Here is a 24,589-nt window from a genome sequence, read left to right as displayed (position 1 = left end):
GCATTCTTCAGGATTAAAGCTCACAGAGATGCTGGAGAGGTTTGAACACAGTGATGTTAGCTGGGCAAGAGACTGACTGTGGCCATCTGTTCTAGCACATTTTTCCCTTCTGTTTGTAAGGTGCCCTGCTAGACTCAAGACATTGGTCCCACAGCTGGTCTACCACATTTTGCACTTAAGCAAGCCTGGAACCATTACTTTCCCCCTGTGCAACTACCATGGTCAGCCCTGCTAGAAACACAAGTGGTCATTAAGAACACAAACCAGCTAAAAAACATCTATTGGTATATATTGCAGCTGTTGGATCTTTCTGAAGCTTAGGACATAATATTTTCATTGCTTCTTCTAGAACTGCTAGCTGAAGTGAAACTAGCAACATTAATCCTATGCAACATTACTTCCATAACTTCAGTTTTCTAAGTACACAGTGATCATTTTCTATCTTACTACTTTGCATCAGTTCACAAACTACATCAGTACAAAGGAGCTATGTATTATTCTTATAGTAAGGGAAAGTAAATATTTGTATGAAATTACATATTACAATATTACAAGCAACACATTCAAAATGTAAGCAGGGCAATTCTTTTGTGTGTTACCAAATTTGGACTAACAGGAGAGTGTTTACTGTCCCACCCTAGGAAAAGGAGCACTAGTAATCACCTTTTTTGAGTGTAATACTGAACCATTTCCAAATCGGACATCTCTCCTGAGGAGAAAGATTTATTTGTACCCCAAATTGTGCTATTATTTGAAATTAGTTATCATTTCAGTTCTCCTCATCTAAAATTGCATGGTTTCAATGCTGCAGGCAATGTATCTCTACTCTCACTACAAAGGGATTCCGTGAGATTAACTCAGAAATAAACATCAACTTTAGGTCAGATTGATTCCCCTCTGCTGAAGTCTGCTGCTGAAGTCTGTTTTTTTCATTTCAGCCTGTAGGAAAACATTAATTATAAAAGTACAACTTACAGATTCAATTATGATGTGAACAAAATCAGGAAACATTAATCATTTACTCGAGCTAGAGACTTAAACTTGTCTGCTACAACAAAACATTTTGCACAAATCAGTCCTGTTCTTGTAATTTAACTCATTCTTTTTGATCTTCATGTTTTCATCTTTTTCCCAACCAGACATTTTAGCCATAGATGTTTCCAGGTACTAGTGCTCACTGCTCAGCATTTTTTTGAAACCCAAGCCTCTTAAGAAGTCTAAATATAGGATAAAACAAACAAACAAACAAACAAACAAACAAACAAATAAATAAAAGAGAGAGGAAAAAAAAAAGAGAGAAAAAAAAAAAAAAGGCCTCAAGACCATACAATTTGAACATTTTGACATGAAGAACTGTCAAGGAAAAACATCAATTAGTCTCCAGATTGGAGAACATAGACGTATGAAAGTCTTTCATTAGAAAATCAGACATTATTTTTTTTAAATGTATAATATAATATTTCCTTATATTTCAGAATTAGCTTACATTTTACATTTGCAACAGCAATCTGTTAATATTTTGCCTATTAAATAAAGAATTATATGTTTATTATAAAGTTCCCATCTCATTCTCTCAGGAAAAATGACATTTTCCATGGTAACTAGGAATGTGATTTTTCAAATTCCATTTAACCCATGAAAACACAGGGAAGAGAAGGAGTCAGCACAGTAATGATAACCTACTGAATGTCTGTGAGGAAAACATCAAATTTTCTAAAACCGCTGTCTTGGAGAAAAGGTTTCTTTAGATCACACTAGAATTGGGCTACCAAGATACCAAGATCGATGCCTACTTCAAATAACAGAACTTTCTGTTTGGTCGGACAATTTGAGGATCACAGATAATTCTGCTTCCTAAATTATTTTTACCACTATCTCAGATTGATAAAAACTTGATTTCAAGCCGTTTCTGTTTGTTTGTTTGTTTGTTTGTTTTAATTTTCTTTCTATGGCAATTTGTTCATGATTATAAAGGTGATCTGGCATGTTTAAAGAATGTAGATTTTCACATGCTTTACTTAGCAAGAAAGCTTTTTTTTTTTTTTTTTTTTTTTTTTTTTTTTTTTTTCTTCATAGTAGTTCCCACTCAGAAACGATGTGTGAGGTCTTATGTGGTTTATGTGGTTGTGAAAACAATCATAAAGAGGCTGACCTATATTTTATATATGCACTCATTCAAAATATAGTCATCTGCCTGAGAAAAAAAAACATCCTTGTGAAAATGACCTTTTGTAGCATACTGAAGAAAAAAATCATTATAATAATCATCATGGAACTATCAATAACTTCAATGTATTTTTAATTTCGATAACTTTTTCAACTAAACTTCCCCATAATAACTCATTATTCCTAACATAATAGTACTGGTGTCTGGTCCAATGAATCCAGCTTGGGAAGACATTAATAATGTCTAATTACTATGTAGTTGTATATCAAAGACTATGTTGAAAAAAAAGAAAAAATAAAAAAATAACTCATAATAATAATGACATGCTCAGCCCTTTTCCTTTGAATGTAGCTGCAATAGTTACAGAATTGGCTGCTAGAGTTTGTTCTCCCTATCAGCTAAACATTTCCTTGGCAATAGTTGACATAACAGACAGTGTGAACTTTCATCATTTATTTCTATCCAAAGTCTGCCAGCTTAATATTAACACTTTTCATTCGCAGTTTAAGGCTGGCTGATAGCAAACAGAGGCAGATGACAAATCCAAGAAGTTTGTTCTGCTGGCCCTGGTGTGTGGGAAACAACCTCCAGTTGAAACTGAGATGGATAACTGAGTTTGTACTTTCTCTACTTAGTCCATATAGGCTTGGTTTCTATTTTCCTACAGCATGATGGGAGCAATATGTAACTTAATGGATTTTGTTATACTGCCTTTTTGGCTTACTGAATGCATCATGACTCTTTTTGTCTGACCATAGTGTAAAGACCACCTTGCATCTATAGGTACTCAAAGCATAGTGTAAGATGTGCTTAACAGTCTACATTTTTATTGCTTTTATTAAAAATATTGCAAAGACCATCTCCGTGACATGCTCTTCATCCTCTCTTTTGTTTGACGTAATGGTGCAAGATTTTAGGCCAAAAAGAAAGCTGAGAATGTAATATTACAGTCTCACAGACCCTGGGCTATGTTACAAGTAGCCAACTAAACACATCCAGAACACTTGGCCCAGATGAGTGAAGATGCCATTTACCCACCAAGTTTACCTTTTAATTATATATAAATCATAGAATGGCCTGGGTTGAAAAGGACCACAATGATCATAGAGTTTTAACCCCCTGCTATGTGCAGGATTGCCAACCACCAGACCAGGCTGCCCAGAGCCTCATCCAGCCTGGCCTTGAATGCCTCCAGGGATGGAGCATCTACAACCTTCCAGAGGTTGAGGAAAGCACTTTTCTCAAAGATGGGTGTTCTGTGAAATAAAAACAAACAAACAAAACAACAACAACAAGAACAAAAACCTACCAAAAAAATAAGTATGCAAGTATGCAAAAAAAGCTCATTACCTTTACAGTGATTAGTATTCTCCAACATCTGACTTTCAGCAAGTACAAGGGTCTACCAGACAGACCTGCTTAACTTGTCTGTACAGTCCTCTGTCCAATGACTGAGTCCTCACCTGCTACCCATGGCCACTCACTGCGGTTGTTTTTTAAAGCATTCTCCACCTCTTCAAGAACTGAAGGGGTCTTTCTATTCCTGAGTGCAGCTCTACATTCACAGCTCTGCATACCACAGTGATACTTTTAAGTACACTTGGAATGTTTCAAAGATACCTTCTTATGTAAGATCTTGGGGTGACTGGACATGGAAAAACAGGTGAGTGTATGCACACCAAGTACACCTAGATAAGGTATGGGAAGCTTGAGGACAGATTATTCTATTAAGTCCTAACAGTACAACATGCATTCACAACTGGGGAATGACTGGTTTGATATCTGAATAACAGAAGCCTTGAAGTTTTGCAATAGAAAGCACTACCTGCATGTGATCTGATTCCTGGATATCAAGGGGAATGGTGAAATGAAAAGAACCAGCAGTTACTCTGCTCATCTGCAGCTTGCAACTTTCTTTTAAATATTATCTTGGCACTTTCATCATTGTGAAATTCTACAAACATAATATTTGCTTTTTTTGCCAGCTAATTTATAATACTGCTAATTCTCTCATTTTGCACTCAAAACAGATTCAGTTTAAAACAGAACTGGTCTTCTTTAACCTTGCAAAAACATATAAACAAATAAAGCGAGTACTCTTTATCTTGAGAACAAGGTATGACAGAGGTCCAAAAAAAAATATTAACATAGATAAAATGATTCGAAAACTACTTCTTCACAAGATAAGTATCTCATGAAGTAAACTGAATTTGTTAATGTTAGGTTCAAAATTAAGGAAAAGATAGTTTTTCATATCTGCTTAAGCTATATAACACATTGCCACAGGATGCTGTGGATACTAAATGCTTATACAGGTTCAAAAACAGATTACAACAGTTCATGAAAAGAAATCCCTCAAAGGCTATTAAACACAAAAATATGGCTTCTGGCTCAGAAATTCAATGAGCCACAGATTGCTGGAAGCTAAGTGTGAATATGCTAGTATTTTGTTGCCATATGCTCACTCTGCTCTTATCCACTTCCCTAGGCATCAGCTAATAGCCACATTAACAAGTAGGATATTTTCTGGGAATCTGTGTTGCCAATTCTGTGTTCAAATACATATACACAAGTATGACACACAAAAATGAAATAACACAATCAGTTTTTACGTATTTAACCTAGACATTAAAAATAAGCATGCAATGACTGGTGGATCACATTGTCTGACTGCAGATCAAATCCAATATCAATAAAAGCTTATTAAAACATATATAATCAATTAAGTAAGAGAATTCTGAAAGTAGTGCTAAGATCTTAACAGAATTTCCTTTAATCTGAAATGCTCAGCTTGCTTCATATCTAACCATTGCATATAACATGCATTGTTTGAGACATGGAGCTCCCTTAGGAGATGTAGTTTTTACAGCTCCACTGGTTTATATTTCCAGCAGCATATATCTGCTGCACTGTGACAACCACACTGGCAGCCAAAAAAAATTTACTACAAGTTGATCTATGCAGTTCAGAGATCAGGATTTTCATAATTTTTTCCTGGCTGCCAACACAAAGCTTACAGTAGAACACAGCAGAATCTACACACTAACTAGAGTCCAAGCATCTTACACTAGATAGTGTATCTCCGTGATGTCCCAAGAAGTTTTTTCTGGCAAAAATAAAAGAACTATCAATTGCAGGGTACAAAGGGGCAGACTTTTTTGTTTGTTTGCTTTCAAGTCTGCAAAACTTGCTACATTTGGATTACTAAGGAGTTAGCAAAAAAATTACAAAATCCTTCAAAAGAGTTTTTTATTTACTTCTTCTAAAACAGATTAAAGTATATGAAGTTCCAAGTATCTCAAATGATTGTTAGCACTCAGCAAACACTATCTTCAAAATTTAAAAGCAAATGCACACCAATATCTTCTATTACTTCTGTAAAAGAATTTGACTTGCTGTAATAGAACTTCGTCTATTCTTTTTTGTTGTTGTTGTTATTTCCTTGTTTTGCCTTGTTTTCTTTTGTTTTGATAGAAGACTGGTTTCTTTAGAACTTTAAGATTATGTAGTAGCTGCCATAATAAGTTTACTACAGACATAAAAAAGCATTCATGTAACCTTCATTTCTATTTCTCTTGCAGTTATAGAATCATAGAATCCTTAGAGTTGGAAGGTGCCTTAAAGTCCAGCTCCCCTGCAATGAACAGGAACATAAACAGCTAAATCAGGCTGCTCAGGGCCTGATCCAGTCTCACCTTGCAGGTTTCCAGACACAAGGCATCCACCATATCTCTGGGCAACCTGTTCCAGCGCCTCACCACGACCACTGTAAAAGACTTATTCCTTATATCTAACCTAAATCTACCCTCCTTAAGCTTTAAGCCATTTCCATATTTTTGTCACCATAGACTCTGTCTACTTTTTTCCTGTAGCTCCCATTAAATATTTAAATGCTGATATCAGGTCAAATCAGAGCCTTATTTTCTCTAGCCTGAACAGCCCCAGCTCTCTCAGCATGTCCTCACAGGATGGGTGTTCCATCTATTGGATCATTTTTGTGGCTCTATTCAAGATGTGCTCCAACAGATCTACATATCTTCTGTACTGAGGAATTTACACTGGGATGCAGGCGAGGCCTCACCAGCACAGAACAGAGGAGCAGGATCACTTCCCTCACTCTGCTGGCCACACATCTTTTGATGCAGTCCAGGATACAGTTGGCTTTCTAGGTTGCAAGGACACATTGCTGTCTCATGCCCAGCTTCCCATCCACCAGTAGCCCCAGCTCTTTTTCAGCAGTGAAACATCCTCATTAATGTGAGAATATCAAACTAATTCTACTGATATACTGAGAGCTTATGCCTAGATTTTGCCAAGTATTTTCTGCCACTGAAATCCATACTTCTACAGTCAGATTTTAGTCAGCAAATGGTACATTAAGCATCACGTCTAATCTGCTTGAAGCTTAAGCTCTCAAGACATCCTTGTTTTCCCCAAGAGCTACTTCTAAATCTCACTCTGTTTTCAAAAGCTACACATGTGTAAGTAGGTCAATCTTAAATTAATCTAGTTAGAAGTACTGCATTCTCCATTCAGACTGGTTTAACACTCCCTTAAATAGGTTTAGATTCATTCAGCACTTCCCAGAAAGAAATAACTGCTTTAAAAAAGAGCTTAAGTGCATTTAGCAAGACAAATCTAAAATCAATTTTCATATACCAATGCAATTTTTTAAGTAGAAGCAGGAGTGTATGCTTTAAGTTAGAGCCTTTTACCTTCTGACAGATAGCAAAAATGTTTCAAATACTCTCAAGTGAAGAAAGGAAATTTCCTGTCACTACCAGCCAAATAGAGATTCTGGGCACAGTTTTTAATCAGAAACCTCACTCTGATGGGTTGGGGCTTCCAAGGATTATGAGGAACTCTTAGATCCGATGTTGGCTCATCCTCTTCCTCAACAGTTTTATCATGGGATCATAAGCAAGCTCCACTCATTGGAATAAGCCAATCCAATCAAATCCAGTGAGTACTATAAAAAGTGCATATTTATTTTCTCTTTAATTTTCAGTTTTGAAATAAACATAGGAAAACTTGCCTACAATTTTTATATTCTATCACTATATATTACTAACAAGGCAGATCTGCAAGATAAGTTCTATTCACAACCGTATTGTTGAATTATGTTGCCCTCTTCTTTCCCCTAAGCAAATAGCTAAATTCTTTAGACATTAATTAAAATTTCCTCAGATTTATAAAGAACACTGCTTAAAATAAAGCAAAATATGAAGAATACAAGTAGAAAAAATATAATTACTTTTCTATAGGATAGAGGAATGCACCATATTTATAAAACCTTAAAAATGTATATGGTCTATCATGCTGCAGTAATTTGGAGAGTAAGAGAGGAAGATGTTACTGGTTCTCAGGCTTAACAACTACACAGTGATTGCCCAGAAATATAACTAGAATCCAACACTTCAACTTCTAATTATATTGAAATGAATTAAAAAAATTAAATTCTCCATATTTAATAATGGCAAGATGAAGACAACTTGGAGGGCAGCCCTGTTAAAGCCAACAGGATTTACCATCAGCTTCAGGGAAACTCAGCATAGTAGAGGAACTTTTCACTAGCAGTAGAGACAGTCTTGTCCTCCTCCTGTCTCTGTGACTTCCAGTTTGCATACAGTGATTTGAAACATTTGCAATTAAAACTATACTTAGAAAAAGATTGCTGTTAATTACTTTGAATATACCTTTATATCTCCCATATTGCAGCAAGAGTCATTGTCTAAAGTTCTCCTTTTCTACATTTAAATACATCATTCACTGCCAATAATTTTTTTGTTTCAGAAATAAGGTGATGTATTTACAGTGCCTAAATTTATTGAAGTCATGAGGGCAATGTAATATCTCTCTTGTTTTTAAATTAATATATTAAGATGTCTTTCTTTTCCTTTTTTTTTCCTTTTTTTTTTTTTTTTTTTTTTTTTTTTCTTTCCAGTGCCTATATTCAAAATAAATGAAAGGGTTTTTTTTTGTTTGTTTGTTTTGTTCCTTTTTTTTTTTTTTTTTAAATAAATACTTATTTCCTATTAAAATAGATTCTGCCCTTGTTTACACTGCTTTCCTGTGATTGCCAGTTTTTCATTCTCCTTTCTGCCATCAGCAGAAGTGCTATGGAAGGAAGTTCAGGGAAGAGTTACTTGCAGCTCAGTTGGAATTAAGGTACCAGTTGTATTCAACTTATTTTGAAAGCAGAGCATTAATTTCTGTAATTTCTGAGTGCTTTTTTGTTTTTTTTTTCTGACCAGTAGACCTATTTGACTACTCCTACAAGTCTGCATTTCTACACTCCTTATAATGAGGGAAATGTCAAAGTACAGACTCCTTTCCTACATCCTTAAAACTTTTGATTAGAAATCTGCAAACCACAAAAATAAATAAATAAATAAATAAAACAAAAACAAAAAACAACGTGTCCCTTAAGAGACAAAGGAAAGTAGCACTGAGCTGCAGAGATGAAGTGTAACAGTAGAAAATGATCTCTCAGTTTGGAAAAATATTTAAGCCAAGTAAAAACCAATAAAAGCAAGAAAGCATGATGAGAAAAACAAACAATAACAACAATAATTATAAAAACAGCAACAAAATATCTAAAGTATGAGGTCACTGTGATTAACTAGATAATGTAAGGTAACAAAAATATTTTTACTCAGAAATTATAAGTCAGAATATTATCAGAATATTTATATTCAGAATACTGAATTTGTATATCATTCCTTATTTTATTCTTGGTTTAGTGCTCATTCAGTAGGAAAAAAAAAAAACAAAAAAAAAAAAAAAAAACATTTATAAAAATTAAAACAGTTTATGGAAGCATTTCAAGGAGCTGGCCATCTTTTCTGAAGTAGACAATAGTAGACAATAGGCATTTTCATTAGCAGAACAGTAAAAGTCGAAAAATCAGGACAGTACCTTTCAATAGGATCTGTGACTTGCATTTTGCTTCTGATTTGAGTTTTCAAATCACTCTGGTTTAATTAGAATCAAAATTAAATAGATAATCTAATTACAGATAATAAAGAAATCTGAGAAAATCATTGCTTTCAGGTGATATTTAAAAAATAAAAAATAAAATTTATTGCTAAAATTTTCAATCTTCTGTTCGATATTTAACAACACCACATGAAGATAACTACTGGTGGACTACTGCAGCAATGAAGCTTAAAGAAAAGACACTCACCTGGGAAAAATGACTCATGGCTAAGATCAGAAATAGATTTTTCAACCTTCTGCCACTTTTCAGTGCTCTTAGACTGAGCTCAAGATGGTAGAGAGCCTAAAAGAGATGTAAATCTTTTCTTCCTGTCAATCCCCAATGGAATGCTTGTCTTCTTTTTCCACTTGGAAAATTTCCAGTCACCAAAAAAAAAGTAAAAAAAGTGGACATTCCTTCAGGATTCCTAGACCTAAGCTAATGCAGTAAAATTGTCATTGGCCTACCTGATAGCTGGAAGTCATAGAGAAATAGGAACTCTGAACATACAAATTGACATACGTTGCTATTCTTAGGGTGTCAATTACACAGTGCTTTTGTTTTGACAATAGCTGTGACCAAGAACTTGTGATACATATGATATCAACAGTGAAGCCAAAATTCTTTGGAAAACCCACATTGGCAAGATATTTATTTTAATTTTCATTTCTTTTGCAGGAATTTTGCAGTCATAAACTATCCTGGGTTCTGGATCTTGACTATTGGTTTCTAATAGGAATATCTCATAAAAGTACATAAGAACACATCAAGGTAGAACTTACTAAAACTGGAAAATAATTTTTTTCTTATAAGTATTCATGACACAGACAACAAAACTTTTTTCTTATAAAAGACCAATGTTCTAAGATATCTAAAAACATATTTTTAGTAATAGCACCATTATGTCGCCACTTTAAGTTTTCATTCTAGATATCTTAAAATAAATAAATACAAGAAATAGCTTTTGAGAACTGATATACAGAAGACAACCACAAAATGATACAATAACAAATGTGTGTCCTTCTGTACTTTGAAGATAATTTAAGAAACAGAACAAGATAGCTAGAAGGTCACACATTTTAATATGCTCTAAAAGTATCCATGTGCTGAAATGCTCCAAAGGTATTATCACATTTTACACTGACATCTTGTCTTCAAAATACAAATGAGTGTAGATTTTCTTGAGTGCTTTAAGAAATAGTTCCAGAAATAAGGAACATTATCTGCAAAATTTGTTTCCCACTAAAACTATAAAAACACCTTGATTTAACCTCACAATGCAGTGACTGAAAACTTAATTGAACTGCACAAAAAGCAGAGTATCACTGCTGTTTCTCTGAGCTGAACTTGTGAAAGGCAAATATGAGCAGCACACTACCTTTTGCTCCAAAAGAATCTAGGGCTCAGTCCATAGGAGGTAAGCTTCTAGAATCCATTCTCCTACTAAAGATCTTCAAATTACCATAAGCTGCTCTAGCCTCCCTGTCTCTCACGCAGCAGAAGTGTTGCACCATCAGAACAATCAAAATATTGCTGAAATATTCATTTAGTGCTTTGCTGCAAACACCAGGCTACAAATGCTGGTACACAAAACCCTCTGAATTTGACTTGGAAGATCTTAGGTGAGAAAATTTCTGTTAGATAAAGCCTCTGAATATTCACAGGATAAGTTTAACATTTGAATAAAATAGTTTTGCACTTAATTGTTATCTTTATAATCTTTTGTGCATCAGTAACGTCCTGTTTGTGCACTCTTCTGTGCATCATTGTTTGCTGAAAAGACTACAGCTGCGTATCTGAGATAGAGAGATCTACTAGTACATCTGGAGCCAAAGCAGTGAACACAGAATATCTACACAAAAATACTTTCCTGTTGCTCTTCTGAAGATATGCAAAAGTCAGCTTTAAATTAGGCTTCTCAGATAATGGAATTAATTTAGTCACATGAATTCAGAGCTCAGCAAAAGCTAGATTATATTTCTGCAAAGAATATCTTTGAAGAGCATCTGTAGTCTTCAGCTGGTAAACTATAGATTTGTCTACTGCATTGTGTTGTTACTTGTATGACTATAAGAATATACACATTAAATAAGGAATCACAAGTTCCAAAAAAGATTCAAAATTCGGAAACGTTAGTTCTGTTCTTGGAATAGCACTCTTAAGAGCTAACTTAAAATGCTGCCGTTTTATCACCATTAAGAAAAACAGATTAGATTTCTTATACATAGATATTCATTGTATCGGTGAGTAGTCTCAGTTGTTTTTAACCACTCCTATATTACTTCTAATGAACACTCAGTTTTCCCTACATGAAACACATATGGCAAACAAGTCAGAAATGAAAGGAGTTTATGTAAACATTCAACAGTACAATGGTTGAATGAACATAAAAGTTTCTAATGAGAATTTAATGTGCTTCAAGAGAAACATTTTTACACGCTCTAAGTTACTTTTAGACAGAAACTTTTTGTTGAAGATTCCTAACAGACTAATTAAATGAAGAGATTACTGAAGAAATGTGAATTTAGGAAACTAAGTGACTTTAAAAAATAGGGAAGCATGGAAATAGCTGAAAATTCATGACAGATTTTAATTATTTTTTGTTGTTGTTGTTGTTTAAACTGAAATCTTCTCTTACCATCATGATTAGGATTTCCCAAAGTCCATGGCTCATCTGAGTCAAAATGAGTGTCTCCCCCAATTCCTGGCCCAGGGAAATATGCATGGGCCAAAAATCCTCCTTCCCCATCAAAGGGAGAACTGTCTCCATGAAAACCCGATGCAAAAATGATCGTAATATCCACATCTCTCTTGCCGTTTTCTAATTCAATATAAGGAACTTCTTCAAATGTTAGAGGAGTTACATTCTGCCACACATCAAAGGCACGGCGAATGGCTTTACGAGTTTCAGCATCGCCTACTTTTGGAGTGACGTTCTTAATGCTGAAAGAAACAAAGAAAGATTGAACATACTAAATTTGATGGCTTACATTCATTTTTCATTAATTATTTAAAAAAGTGCTTTTACTAAAACAGGCCAATGTGGCATTATTTCCCTTAAAGAAACTATTTTTAATCAAGCAGGTGAGAAATTGCGTTAATCTGTGTATTCCTTTATGCTAAAACTTATTACATGTTAGCTGGGTTATTCTCAGCAGTACAAAAAACTTATTTTTAGAACATTAAGAATATTTCTAAATGAGAAAAATCTAGCAGTGGGATAACCAGACTAATCAACCACTGACTGTTTACCTCCTGGATCACAGTTCAAATCCATCACATCTAAAGAATGGCATGTCAGTTATGATCAGAAGCTTAAAATGTTTCCAGTTAAATGAAATTTTTAACTTCTTATCAGGTCCATTAATAATTGCAGAGCTTCATACTGTGACCACCAACCAGTATTTGCAAAGCTTTGAAAATGGCACTTGATACATTTCCAACTGGATGGATAATTCCTTATTGCTAATAAGGAGCTTGATGCTAATATGCCTTTTATAATCTGATTGCTTTTATTTATCATTCATAAGACTGTAGAGTTCATCAGAAAAATCCTTTTATAGAAAATAATTTTATGTTAATTCTGAAAGTATTATTGCTGAGTGCAAATTACAGTCTCCTCTACTTCTTCAATTACAGGCAAGTGAAAGACAAAGAAAATGAAGTCAGAAAAATAATTGAGTTCCAAGTGGAACTAAATTTACAGTAGAATTATCTTTAAAAACTCCTTTATTTGCTTTTATTTCGGAATTCAAGAGAAGAATGCCAATAATCAGTCTTAGACTTATGAACTTGTACTACTCCAATCTGATGCACCTTGTTCATTTGACATGTACTTAATTAAAAGGACAGCACAAGTTTCACAAGTTAACATTCTAGAATGTATGTAAATTTCTATGCATCCACACAGCAAAATGTGTTAATGGAGAACAAAAAGAAGGTCATCAATATACCTAAGAGACTATTTTTCAACATAGTCACCACCATTAGCTCTGCATTTTTGCCCACCATGAAAAATAACCTGGAAGCTGCACTTGTAAAAATATACACCTGCAGAGGTGACCCACTGTTGAAACATACCACCCACTGTCTCACAGTGCTCACATCCACTGGTTTCCATAAACATTCAGCAAGCATCAGTGGATGCCAGCAGGTGCCTTTTTTCCCCCATGGAGGAATCTAATGACACTTCTTTGCTTTATACGCATTTCCACATCAGACATCATTTGGTCAGACTGTCTCTCTTCTGCCATCTGTTACACAGAAAATTTGTATGTAATGGAACATTAGTAGGAAAGTTCAGCTTCTACTTCATACCGCCACCATCCCCCTCTGATGCTGTGGGCCAGCATAATAAAATTGGAGACAATAAATTCAAAGAAGTGCAGTCTGCAGCTATCTAGTAAATAGCTTGAAAAGTGTAATTACGTATTTCAGACATGCATAAACTTCTTTCCAAAAGAACATGGAATTAAGGATCTTTTTTCTTTGTTTCTTACAACCTCAGCCACAAGTGATAAAAAATTTCACAACTCATGAATCAACTTCTCCAAAAAAGGAAAAGTTAAGCAGTTGGGAATTATTCCAGGGGAGGTAAGGAAGGCATATGAGCATAGTGCTTCTCCAAAGAGTGCAATATAGGTGTGATTTTTCTCCAAATACAAAGTTTATAGCTTTGTTTTTGCTTGCACGTGTAGCTTTTCCTTTACCTTTTAAATTGTTTTTTTCTCAGCCCATGTTACCTTTCTGAGTCTCCAGCACATCTGGGAGAGTGAGTGAGTGGCTGGTAGCGATGAGCTGCCTGCAGAGGTGAAAGGTGAAACCTTTCCTGATAGTTATTTCATGTGGTTAAAAAATACTGGATGCACTGGTCCAAGGATCAGACCCTGCAGAATCTCTCCCTCCTTTGGGAATTACTATTTTAAGAAAGTTTGTAACTGACCCATTCTGGGCCCAATGAGAATGCATAATAATTTAGAAACATGAATGAAAACATCTCACAAAAGTACACTCACACTGGCACTACCAAAAACTTCATAACAACTAACATGCTGCCATGCTAAGAGTTTAAATGGAAAAGCTGGTGAATTTTGTCTCTCTCTCATCCGGAAGCGTGCACATAAAATGTACAAAATGCAGTTCACTGAAAGATTAGGTTCTCTGTTGTTTTCTATTTATAATGAATACAGCTCATGAATCAGTATGCTTTTCTAGGAAATAGAGTATGTCTAGCAAACCTGTTATTTTCTATGTAGTAATGCTTAACCTGATAAATTTACTATTATTTTTATTGCATTCTATTTAGAAATCTTAGTAATGGATCAAAATCACACTTTGTGGTTATATAAGCTGCAAAATGACATAAATTTGATAATAGCTTTTTCAGTGCACAGAATGAAGTTTTAACCACTGATTAGAAAAGAAAATGCATTAAATATGGGTGATTACCTATGATGGGGGACCAATACCAGGAGCTTCAGCTATTGAATTATTATTATTTTTTTTATATAACATTCTACACCATAAGATTCATTATCAAGAAAAAGCATTTTTCAGTGCATAATTCTGTATTAGCACAAGACTGACTGAAGGCTTCCAAAATGGCCTTCTGGAGAGACTAAGATTATAATGAAAAATGTGGCTTCTGAAAGAAAAGAAACAAATCAGCAGTTATCCTAATTTCCAGAAGATGATTGTCCTTTTAATGGGTTTAGTTCAAGTCATGTTCAGTCCTAAAAGGGCAAATTCTAACATTTATTTTAACAACAATATTGAAGTTGTCTAGCTTAGAATATTTTACCAGTACGGACATATGAATTCCAAAGAATTTCACATTTCTTTCATGGTCTCAGTCTTCAAAACGTGGTAACACAATCAGTAGTCACAGTGTATCAGCTTTCAGAAATTTTAGGTATTTATAGGTTTAGGCATTATAGTTTTAAAATGCATTTCCTGTGGAATAAAGAAAAATATTTCATCCATGATATGAACTTTTTGCACTGAAGTAATATTTCTACAGATGCTTGAAGATTCTTGTTTTGGAGACTATTTTTCTCAAAATCTACCTCATGTTCATTTTAAAAAAAAGCTTTGGGTTTTCCTTCTCTTCCTTCCCCACTTCCTCCAAAATAGCCTCCAAAAACTTCTTCATCTTTCAGTGACATATTTTTGGCTTCATGAGCCTTCTAAGGCTTCCAGGATATAGGATATACCTCTCTTGGCTCTATAGAATCACTCCTCTGAAATTTAAATAGGGAATCACATCTTGACATTAAATTTTATTATGTATTTTTATTATGTATTTTTTTTTTTTTAATTCCCTTGCTATCATTAGAAGATCAATCTATTTATTTATTTATTTGTTTGCTTGTTTGTTCTTTTCTTAGATTGGTTCACATCCTGTATATAAAATTAATGCTACTGACACAAATTAGACCCAATGCACGGTTCAGGAAGTGTTAGAGAAAGCTCTGAATACTTTTCCATAAAGCTTTGCATTACTGCTTATCTAGCAGTTGTATTTTTCACAGGAGTTGTAATAACTCAGTGACAGAATCCTCCATGGGCTGCAGAAGTAATAAATAATGATTTAAATTGGTTTTGCCTGTTTATCCAGAGTACAGGACTACCATCCTGTTGTGATGATTAGAGTGGATATTAATGGGTGCCTTCAGAATTATCGGGTAATTATAATAATGCAAATTTTTCTATGACAATAATATATTAATTAATTTGTAGAATAGTTCAATTTCTTTTGAAAATTTCAAGGTTTTCTTGATCAAATGTTGCATATGGGAAACCCTAAAATAAGACAAGACACAGAAGAAAAGAGAAGGAAGTCCAACTGAATAGGTACAAAGATGCAGTTACTAATCTATATGAAGTAATCAACAATTTCTAGATTTTTACATGACATGAAATAGTTGAAATATATATTAAAAAATTAAATAATTGGTTGAAACATCAAGGTTCTTGTCAATCGAACCTAAACTGAACCTAAGCTTTTCTTTTCCACTTTTATGATCCCAATCTTACATTTATTGAAATGACAAGATTGTCTGGTCAAAAATATTTTTTATCTTGTGTCATAATTTCTCTAGAGACACTTTCCAACAAGTTACTTCATTAATCTCTCACTTTTTCTTACTTTGCTAACTCTTTGAAGCTATAACCTAAAAACCTTTCTCATGTAAAATATGATCATGATTCATATAGCTCCTGCACCAGCTGATTAAACTCAACACAGAGATATTCCTTTTGATTTTTCTCTTCTGTGGTCACATTAAGAATCACCTTACTGTTGCCGTTTTGGAGAGAATTTATAGCTCTCCTGACTCTTGTTTCATGGCCAATACTATCCCTGTAATTTGTTAAAAGGAGCTGAAAAGTGACAAGAGTAAGGTTCCCAAGATACAAAGCCAGTTTTAGTAAATATTTTGCTTTTACAGGAATGTGATCCCCTGCTGTAATTTACTACTAATTAATTTGAATAGAATGCAAGACAAATGTATTGATGTTTAAGTATTTTATTATTTCAGGATTGCTGAAGTAGGCAGTTATTAAAAAAATGAGAATTTATATTCTGTTAGGGAGATAAATCTTATTTGAAGAAGGCTAGTAGTAAACAAGTAGTGAATGAAGAGTATTTTTACTTTGATTACACAGTGGAAAAGCATAGCTAATCAATTTACCAGGCTTTTAAGTAGGAATACACTCTCACAAGTATAGATACTGGATTTATTTTTTTATTTATTTTATTGCAGAAATTTTAGAATGTGTAATTTAAACACTCTCTATGTATATTCTACATTTCCTTCCCCTTCAGTTCAGAGGTGAGAAAGGCTGAGGTACTAACAGCACTTTTCAAGGAAATAAAAAGCATTCCCTTTATGAAAATAGATTTTGTGATAACATCAAGGTGGTTTGGGGCTTTTGTTTTGGGGGGTGGGGAGGGGGGGAGGGCAGAAAGGTGGGGTGGCTGGAATACATGTTTAAATCAGCATGTAGGAACAGAACTTCTCAATTTTAATCACATTCATAAACTTTGCCTATAGTAGTATCCTAGCAGAAATAGGTAGATACCAGAAACATTCCCAGGTATTATAGAGTTGATTAGAAGTGAAAATGTTATACTATTTTTGCTTGAAAGCTTGCAGGAGATACAAGTATAATGGCTTAAGAATATTTGATATGTCATTATTTAATTCTGCATCCATCAATACTAAAGAAAACGAATGTATAGCGTCAGGAATCCCTGTCTCAAGGATCGAGCCCTACCATAATCTAAGAGTTTACAAGAATTGCATTGTAGAAAACAACTAGTCTTCCTAGTATAAATCCCCATTCTTCTAGAGTTTACAGCTGCAAGTCATCAGAGCTCCAGCAAAGCATGTCAATAGGAATGAGAAGAACTCGCAGGTGGGTAATTTTAAAAACATGTTTTCAGAGAACCCTAAGAACTTCTTCACCAAGCCACTCAGCATACTTTCTACATCTGCAATTATCAGCACTCAGTATAAATCTGCATGTATTTTTCTGTACTACTGTGACCTCTGTGATACAAGAGGAGCTACAATCTTCAAAACTGGCATTGACTTGAAGGTTCAAGAGCACATTGTCAGGGACTCCCACTGAGTTAGTTGTGTAAACTTCACATGTATGTGGGGAAAAAATGATAATGAGGCACAACCGAGTCCTATACATTCTAGCATATTTCTATATTATATATTTCTAAATATATCAGTTAGGTGTAAGTAAATATAAATAAATTAAAGCACAGAAGATTGTCTTCTTATTGAAGACTGTCTACCAGATATTTCAGTTGCTCACAAATTAATTAAACTTAACATTTCTGAAAACAAACAAACAAATAAATAAAAATCAGACTGTTTATTTCTCCTTATTTCTATCTTTTACCCTTAATGGAAAGAGAACTTGCTCATGTCTTGACACTAAAATATTGATGCATTTGGCATTTGTCATTAACGAGCAAACTGAAATAAAAAAAATTCAGCATACACTGACTTAACGATGAGTAGAATTAATAAGTGTGATTCCTCAATTTAGGAAATACATATTTAATATTCACTGTGACAGTTATTTTAAAATATTATGTTATTAACCAAATTGTATTTTTCTCTTCAACAAGAAGTCAGAATAAAGCTGCAGAACAGTGCTTAAAATACTTTTTAAATTCTCTTTTAAAGTGTTTAGTTCTAAATGATGGTGATAACTCAATGCAAATCTCAGATTTTTTTAATAGCGTTCTTCATGTTTATTTGAAAAATGTTCTGCAGAATGAATCATCTGAACAATGGACCATTTACTGACTCTCTTAGTGCTAGAGTTAGAATTATGAATTGTATGCCAAGACTTCTTGTGAGCAAGACTTTATATGAAATAAATCTCCATCTAATTATATTTCTACAAAAGATATATAAACATTCATGTTTTATTCTATGAAGCTGATTTCTTTATCAACTTCTAATCCAACCCTTTTTTTAAAGTACCAGGTGATTTACTTCCCTATCAAAAATGGTGATTGCTTTCAAGAGCAATTCGTGTCTTGGTAAACTTCACCTTAAAAAGAAAAAAAAAAAAAAAAAAAAAAAAAAAAACAACAAAAAAAAACCATTAAAATATCCCTTTATTGGTTTCATAGGTTTCTATTCTGAATCTATATTATGTACAGTCAGAGACTAGTTTGTAACTTGATACAGAGTGAAACATAAGAAAGAGATAAGACTGTATAATTAATTTTTTCTGAACTGTTCCGTAATTGAACTACAGGTTTTAGCACTTGTATACACAAGCTGGTAAAAAGGCTCAAATAATCACTTTTTTTTTTTTTTTTTTCCTTTAGTAAAAATAATATTAAAATACAAGACAAGTGTAAATAATACATAAGTAAAAATAACATTTACAAGATATAACATGCATGAACTATATAAACCAGAAAAGATGCAGGGAGAAATATTGCTGTGTAGCTCCACAGAAATTCTAACAAACAACCCATTCACCAGTTCAAGTAAATGGAAAGCTGCATTCCCTGAGGGAGATAAATTATAACTAATAAAGCACAGTTCCCATTCTATGTTATGTGTCTGTTTAGATCCTCCCAATTACTTATGATTACAGAGACAATCTAACAGGGAAAATACTAAAAAAAAAAAAAATAAATAAAAATAAACAAACAAAAAAAACCCAGCTCTTTTAAATATAACAGGTATCAGCAACAATACTTTCAGTACAAATAGTAAGATAGACAGAAAATGAGAAACTAAAAATTCAAGTAGATGCAGATTAAAATGCATTTATGTGATCTCAATTCTATTTTACCATCAACAATGTTATGATATTTTTCCTAAAGTGATATATAAAGTATGTGATGATATATGGCATCTAAGATGTACTCTTGCCAGACAGATTGGAAATGATGAATTTGTAGCTGCTGAATTATTTCAGAGGGCTTTACTCAGCGTTGTCAATCTTTAAGTGACGCAAGAGTCAAGAAACAGCATTATATCTGTGAATTTCATTGAGTTAAACAAGGTTTTGTAAATTTACAACTAAATATTTTCTTGAAATAAGCAGCTAGCATTTGAAAAGTTTGCCTTGATGTATTCTAAAGTTCTCAACATAAAAACAAACAAAACAGCAGCAACAACAAACAACCAAATATTATCAGAAAACCTGTTATGAACTGCTGCCAAGGCTCACCTGTTTTTGTTTGTTTGTTTGTTGTTTATTTTTATACATACAACACACTCTTTGCAATTACTTCTCTTGTTTAGAAAAGAAGGTGAATGCAGTTCTATGATAAAATAACCTTGATAGACGGCATCTTTTCTTCATTGTTTATTCTGTGTTTCTATTTTGTTCTTTTCAGAGATGTGGAAATAAGAGATAAATTTATTCTCATTTGGTGGTTTTACTAAGCCTACTTAGCAGGCAAAGATCAGACTACAAGATTTGTCTAGATAGGAAGGTAGAATGCAGATGGAAACCTGCAGTTTACAAAGAGATTGAGAAGTGGCGCTGGATAAAACAGAGCAGGCACAAAGCTAAAGATATGATCAAAAGATTAGGGAACAAACCAACTTAAAATGTCAGTCAGTTAATTGGAATTGAGCCTGTAAGCATGAAATCACAGGGAAGGACAAGGAATTTTTTTTTTTTTTTTTTTTTTTAATTGATCTTATTTGCTCTGTATTATGCATATCCAGAAAGATTAGTATTGTATGATTTATTCTATTCTTTAACACTAAGCTTTGTTCTAGGCTTTACTAATTTAAGTCTATTTTGGTCTGAAATTTACCAAAAATTACTACAGGTTATAAAAAAAACTTCAATGAAACAGAAAATCAAACTGCAAACACAGGATAAGGAAAAAAACATCCTTTTAGCTGATCCTGAATGCTTTTCATATGTATGTATGCTCACTATGTTTAAATTTTAGAATTCAGATAAAATTATTTTCTTATTCTGATCAGTTATGTATTTCATCTACATTAAAATTAAAGAGCATCAGCAAGTGCAGTGTGCTAATCACAACATAGTCAGTTCTCTATCACTTGAAGTTATAGCAGTGTTTAATGTCTTAAAATAAAATTCTCCAATTAAAACATAAGCCATAACATTGATATAGAGTTAGTAATAAAACTCTCTTCATGGTGGTATGAAGAACAGTCAATGTGACCACGAGAGCTTACAGACTTAAAATTCAATATTTATATGGGGTTATGAATAATGTCAGCAGTCAGTGAATTTAAAAACAATTTTGTCCCCTTGAACTCACTTTTCTTAGAACAGCAATCCCAGCAGGGCTGCACAAATTTTCAATAAGGTCTTGTTGGAATCACTGGCCTGTTGGAAAACTGTGTATTCTACACTGCATACCTGATATTTACTTTGGGCAGCAGAGCTTTATCAAGTACACAACTTGCATCTAACTTATCCCGGAGAGATCAGCTTTGACAGAATAGGCAATATACTGTGTAACCTCTGTGCCAGACTCAGGAATTGCACAGATGTATATCCCCACATCCCAATGCCCATTAATTACCATGTGAGCAGGACAAAGTCATGTCAGTGACTCACAAAAATGTAATCCAAATTGTGGTTGCTTCAAAACATACCTGCATACCTGTAGGCCCCAGAATTTTACTGAGACCCTCAACAACATATTTTACATACTTAGAGATTTCAATTTCATTAGAAAGCTCTTGCTTTCAGAGAAATGCTACCTGATAAGCTGGCAAGAAGGTTGTAAGGCAAGGTTAAGGACATACTGGGTGTTAATTTGATGCTGAAAGCTTTAGAGAATTTACTGCTTACTATATGCATTGATTTTTATGAATTTTTATTAAAAAAAAAAAAAATAAATCACTTGATTGTAGCACATACACACACACTTAACCAAGTATTCAAATCAGCATTTTTATAACACATATTATCAATAAACTTCTTGAATTATTGAAACATAGTTCAAAAACTTACATTTACTTTTAAAATTCATTGCGACTAGTGATATTTATAAGTCTATGTTAGTGTTTTTGGTACCTGTAAGTGATATGTTTGTGTTGCCACTTCTGTCCTGTTAATGCATATCGTTTCCGACGGATGTTAAATTTAGAGCTGCCTCTTGTTTGGTCAGGCACACCACATCGAGGCTTCTTCATCCAGCTGCAAGAAATGCCACACAGTTGAAGCAAGGTGGTATAAAAATCATAAATCATAAATCACCCAACTAACAAAAACACTTAACTTTTTCCAAAGTTATAGTATTATCAAATTTATGTCTGCATGAAACAATGGATAAAAAGAGGAAGTTATCTTATTACCAGATATGTATTTTCTGGAGATTCGTTGGCCTCTCATGACATTCAGAAACAAATTTATTTGCTGTTGTTTTCCCTAGTTGGTTTTGCTATAACCACTGAACAAAGGCTTCACAACTAGACAGTAATTTACTCTGATTCATTCAAGGCAATTATGATCTGTATTACTGCCTTGCTTACTTGAGGTGATGTTAAATACACAAAGGTTTACTCAAATCACCAGTTACTAGCTTAATTTTTTGTTCTGTGATCCTCCTATTTTGCATCATTGACATTTTATTTAAAAAAGCCTCAAGTTTTTCTAATCAAAGAACCCAGACAACTGTCAGAACATTGAAACTTCCAACATCATAATACTATTGACTTCTTTATTAAATTCTCACTGTCTCACTGACTTTCTACACAGTGAAAAGAATCAGCTCCTGAAATATCTTACTCAAGAATTTTGCCTAGGGAAAATTTAATGTTGTGTGTAGAATGAATTTGAAAAGGTCTAATTCACAAACAAAAACAACCATTGTGGCAGCATGAGATTTCCCACAGAAATGCTTAGTTCTTGCAGCGATCTTAATGTTTCAAAGTATTCCAGTATTTCAAATACCTTCAGTTTGTCAACATTACAAATTATCAAAAGAAAGATAAAACATGATTTCAGCAGCAGTATGACTGACAGAACAGTTTCTCCTTTGCAGTACAAGGGCTTATTTAGCTTGATTAAAAGTAACAGAACTCAGCTGAAGCAATGCTTTCATATGAACTGAATAGCTACAGCGCAATTTTCCATCAAGATGATAGTCTGATTTCAGACGTTACTTGTATAAATAAAGCACAATCTCCTCTGTTACTTTTCCAGGTCACAGTCTTTATTTCTATTATACCAAATAATTACTGATATAAAAAGTATAGCTCTCCTATAATACTTACTTCTATACTCATGCTTGCATGAATGACTTTCTGACTATTCAACTGGCATTTAAGCATAAATGCATGTACAACTTTATGAATAGAAGACAGAGAAATCACTATAAATGTCACCTACATCTAGAATGCAGACACCTTTTAAAAATATGTACAGATAATAAGACCTCAAGAAACCAAACAAAACAAACCAGCCAAGTTATTTAATCTTTTCATGTAGATATTTGAAAATTATTGTATTTTGTACAAAAAAAACCAAAAAAAACAAAAAAAACAAACATGGAATATTTGTGACCCAAAGGACTATTGTATATGTATGTATACATATCGTAATACCGTATATGTAAAAATATATGTATATATGCTACACAGTTCAATGAAATCGACTTTTCAATTCTGTACTCAAGGAATAAAACGTACATTGCAAGTTTTATAACTGCAACTAATACAGGACAAAGGACACATACTGAATGAATTTTTGGAGACAGACTAATGGGATATGGACTTCCAGTCAAATCAGCCACACTAATTTTTATAAATGAGCCAAGCTTGTAATGCTTCATTTATAATTACAGATAGAAAACTATGGTTTAAATGTCTAAACAAAATCAGCTTGTAGGAAATATAAATTTTAGTGACTGAATGAAGTTGACTCTTAATCCCACTTGCATTAGTAAGCACTATAACAGAATGTCATTGGCTGCAAAAACTTTGACAGGTGATGGCTCCATAAAGTAATGCAACAGAGAAAACCAAAATTTATTCATAGTAGCCAACAGTTACCTAAATTTTGGTCTGTTATCAAATATGAAGCAATAATTTGCTTTAATTTCTTGTCAGAATAATTATGGAGTATGTCTCTCACATCAAACTGTTGAATGCATGATGTGTTTGTAAGGAATATATTGTTCTTTCTCCAGTGTCCACAAAGACAACAGTGCAAAGTATATAAAATGTATTCTACTAATATTTGCTTAAATACCCTGCAACTTTACATCAGGTTCTTCTCATATTTTTATAGAAAGTGTAAATTCTGCAAAGTAGACACGAACGATTTCTGGGATGCATTTTTTAGGTTTGCTCAAATAATCAAATTATAGAGGCATATCTTAACTACAAACCAAAGCTGGCTCTATTCTCTGTGAAATATATTTTATCAAATGAAATATAAATACTTTATCAAATTAGATTAAATTTTGGCTCAGGCATCACAAAGCTTTTAGATGTTGTTAGTAATACATTTTCTCACTGAATCATGCATGTTAGATCATCATGCAGTTACCATGGGGTTTTATGGCCTTTATATTATGTTTCTGAAACTGGACACTCAAATTGCAGAAAAAGACACATGACAAAAAAGCAAGTTGTATCACCTTAACACAACAGCTCAGCACCAAAACAAAGTAGGAAGCAATGAAGAAAAAACAAACAAACAAAAAAAAAACCACAAATAGCAACAACAACAAAAAGCCTGTTGTACTTTCTTAGAAACAGTTACAAAAACATCAGGGTTTTGTATATATACATAATATATTACTTACAGTTTTATTTTTTCATGGACAATAATTTTAAATCAATGGAATTAGTACTTCCTCTCCCTCCCCTCCCCCTCAAAAAATTAACTTAATCAGCTTAGCTAATGGAGCCTCATTAGAAATTTAAGCAGTCACAATTTGTTCTTCCATT

The 24,589-nt window shown here is 33.5% G+C and overlaps 1 protein-coding gene across 2 annotated transcripts in view; it reads right to left on the bottom strand.

Annotated features, from left to right (window-relative positions):
* MMP16 (matrix metallopeptidase 16) overlaps positions 1-24,589 on the bottom strand; it is a 163,647-nt gene that overhangs the window by 50,614 nt on the left and 88,444 nt on the right. For both annotated transcript variants that reach the window (XM_072330185.1, XM_072330184.1), the window contains 2 exons: positions 21,708-21,830; positions 11,785-12,089 (listed from right to left, as the gene is read on the bottom strand). In XM_072330185.1, coding sequence (XP_072186286.1) covers positions 11,785-12,089; positions 21,708-21,830 — 428 coding nt within the window. The remainder of the gene's footprint in view (positions 1-11,784; positions 12,090-21,707; positions 21,831-24,589) is intronic.

Source organism: Excalfactoria chinensis, chromosome 2, assembly GCF_039878825.1.
Source record: "Excalfactoria chinensis isolate bCotChi1 chromosome 2, bCotChi1.hap2, whole genome shotgun sequence".
NCBI classification, from domain to species: domain Eukaryota; kingdom Metazoa; phylum Chordata; class Aves; order Galliformes; family Phasianidae; genus Excalfactoria; species Excalfactoria chinensis.
Note: the sequence above shows the minus strand (reverse complement) of the source record. Positions and strands in the feature narration are given on the sequence as shown.